The 3,342-nt window shown below is 39.7% G+C and overlaps 1 protein-coding gene across 2 annotated transcripts in view; it reads left to right on the top strand.

Annotated features, from left to right (window-relative positions):
* The first annotated feature begins 646 nt into the window (after positions 1–646).
* The window catches only part of LOC133652636 (protein GUCD1-like), a 15,324-nt gene continuing 12,628 nt past the window's right edge, over positions 647–3,342 (top strand). Inside the window, exons 1-3 of one of the 2 annotated variants that reach the window (XM_062051603.1) lie at positions 647–684; positions 991–1,025; positions 1,142–1,226. In XM_062051603.1, coding sequence (XP_061907587.1) covers positions 1,019–1,025; positions 1,142–1,226 — 92 coding nt within the window. In that variant the 5' untranslated portion in view covers positions 647–684; positions 991–1,018. Of the gene's footprint in view, positions 685–957; positions 1,026–1,141; positions 1,227–3,342 lie in introns of both variants that reach the window. The other variant, XM_062051602.1, reaches the window with a different exon arrangement.

Genomic DNA, 3,342 nt, shown 5'->3' on the forward strand with positions numbered 1-3,342 from the left:
ATATATAGATATATACATGCATACATGGATTATGTAGTTTCATATATATACATACATATATATATATATATATACATATATATATATATATATATATATATATATATATATATATATATATATGTATATATATATATATGTGTGTATATATATTATGTATGTATGTATATGTATGATTTTTTTAATATTTCATTATATTACATATCAGTTTTTCAATGTGAAATATATTTATAAAAATACAATCTAATATTTCTAAAACATCACATTTTGCTGACTAAACTACAAAAATTATTTTACACATTTAAAAAAATATAATACAAATATTTCATGGTAATCAAAATATTTATTTAGAATATATATGTATATATTTTATGGTAACTACAAAACACACAGAATAATATTTAGTTTTTTTTTTAAATATAATAACCATCATAACATTTTAAGGTAACCATGCAAATGGTTTATACAGGTGAAATGTAAAAAAAAATATTTATTTTAAATTGTGACCATAAAAATAAAACCTCTCCATCATCGAATCCTTCAAGGCTAACATTCAGCGTCAGAAGCATGAGACAGTGTACGCTTACATCCGCTAGATGGCGATGCAAACACGCCCGTTGTCTGCGACACCACAATAAACTAACCGAGGAAGAAAAACAATGGCGAACCGGAAGCGGCTGTAAAGTAAGCCAAGTGTTATTGTTGTCACTTCGTTGCGTCCTCGTCGAAATGTAAAATGTCAAACCGTCGAGTGGGTCTAAATGTTACCAATATAAGCAGTGAACCTGCCAAACATCATTTTTAATAAGGCTGGCCAGGCAGGTAACGTGACGTTCGTACGGTTCTCTCTCGACGAGGAAACCCTACTTAGTTGATGTATATGCCGCAGTTTAAACCCTACTTAGTTGATGTATATGCCGCAGTTTAAACCCTACTTAGTTGATGCATATGCCGCAGTTTAAAGTTGACATGTTCCGCCAACTTCGCTAGGAGGCAGCAGGAGAGAGAAGACGGCAGAATGACAGGTGAGTGACACCAGCTGATGTCAACAACTGAATGTACAGTACGTGCTTCGCCAGACTAATAAAGTCTCAAACCAGCCACACTTGCACCAGTTTTATTTCAACTGTGCTCTCCCAAGATGATGCCGTCTTGCTGGATGTACCTGTTGTCCGCCAGCTTTACCACTGGGACTGTGGCCTCGCCTGCTCCAGAATGGTCCTCAGGTAAGTCATTCTGCAGGACTAGAGGCTAATCTTTCCTGTGATAAAATGGCAACCAAGGTCATCAAAAAGGTCAACCAACGAACGAGATTTCTCTATAGAATCTCCTCTCTGGTCAACAAAAGCACCATGAGGATTCTAGCGGGAACTCTCGTTCAACCCTTTTTCGATTACGCATGCACCGCCTGGTACCCCAGCACCTCCAAAACCCTCAAATCTATCCCAGAACAAGCTGGTCAGATTACTTCTAGACCTCACTCCTACCCACTTCTCCAAAGTGGGCTGGCTCAGGGTGGAGGACAGAGTAAAACAACTTGCACTGAGCCTAGTCTATAAAATCCGCTACACCTCCCTGATACCGAAGTACATGTCAAACTACTTCCTTAAAGGCCTACTGAAATGATTTTTTTTTTAAAACGGGAATAGCAGATCCATTCTATGTGTCATACTTGATCATTTCGCGATATTGCCATATTTTTGCTGAAAGGATTTAGTAGAGAAAATCGACGATAAAGTTCGCAACTTTTGCTCGCTGATTAAAAAAAGCCTTGCCTGTACCGGAAGTAGCGTGACGTCACAGGAGCTAGTATTCCTCACAATTCCCCGTTGTTTACAATGGAGCGAGAGATTCGGAGCGACAAAGCGACGATTACCCCACTAATTTGAGCGAGGATGAAAGATTCGTAGATGAGGAACGTTACAGTGAAGGACTAGAGAGGCAGTGATGGACGTATCTTTTTTCCGCTCTGACCGTAACTTAGGTACAAGCTGGCTCATTGGATTCCACACTCTCTCCTTTTTCTATTGTGGATCACGGATTTGTATTTTAAACCACCTCGGATACTATATCCTCTTGAAAATGAGAGTCGAGCACGCGAAATGGACATTTAAAGTGACTTTTATCTCCACGACAATACATCGGTGACACACTTAGCAACTGAGCTAACGTGATAGCATCGTTCTCAAATGAAGATAGAAACAAAATAAATAAACCCCTGACTGGAAGGATAGACATAAGATCAACAATACTATTAAACCATGTACATGTAACTCCACGGTTAAAAATTCTCAGCCTGGTAAGGCTTAACAATGCTGTTGCTAACGACGCTAAGGCTAATTTATCAACTTAGCAACCGGACCTCACAGAACTATGCTAAAAACATTAGTGCTCCACCTACGCCAGCCAGCCCTCATCTTCCCATCAACAGCCGTGCTCACCTGCGTTCCAGCGATCGACGGCGCGACGAAGGACTTCATCCGTGGGTTTGGCGGCAAGCATCGGCTAGGCGTAGTAAATAGTCCTTGTTGTGTTGCTGTAAGTATTGTACTTAGCCGCTAATACACCGATCGATCCCACCTCCAACGTTCTTCTTTGCAGCCTCCATTGTTCATTAAACAAATTGCAAAAGATTCACCAACACAGATGTCCAGAATACTGTGGAATTTTGTCGAAGAAAACAAGAGGTTTTTGTATCGGGTCGACGGGGTACAACCACTTCCGTGGATTTTGTGACGTCACGTGCATAAATCATATCCAAAGGAGTTTTTCAACCGGAAGTGTGGCAGGAATTTTAAAATTGCACTTTATAAGTTAACCCGGCCGTATTGGCATGTGTTGCAATGTTAAGATTTCATCATTGATATATAAACTATCAGACTGCGTGGTCGGTAGTAGTGGCTTTCAGTAGGCCTTTAACGTAAATGACCGCCATAACCACAAAACCAGGGGGAGCTCCACTAACCACGTTAAACCCAGATTCCGATCTAACAAAGGTATTAACTCATTCTCCTTCTATGCTACATCAATATGGAATGCGCTCCCAACAGGTGTAAAAGAAAGGGCATCTGTATCCTCCTTCAAAACCGCACTAAAAGTTCACCTCCAGGCAACTTCAACCCTAAACTAACACCCTCCCCGGATTGTTAATAATCAAATGTAAATAATCAAATGTAGATACTTTTTCTTATGCTTTCTGATCTCTCTCTCTCTCTCTCTCTATGTCCACTACTTGCTGTACATATCCTACCAAGTCAGACCTACACTGTTTCAATGTCCATTTCTCTGATGATGCAATTGTTGATGACTGAAGTGTTGATAACAACCAAACCTAACCCCCCT

The sequence above is a fragment of the Entelurus aequoreus genome, linkage group LG06 (assembly GCF_033978785.1).
Source record: "Entelurus aequoreus isolate RoL-2023_Sb linkage group LG06, RoL_Eaeq_v1.1, whole genome shotgun sequence".
Taxonomy (NCBI): domain Eukaryota; kingdom Metazoa; phylum Chordata; class Actinopteri; order Syngnathiformes; family Syngnathidae; genus Entelurus; species Entelurus aequoreus.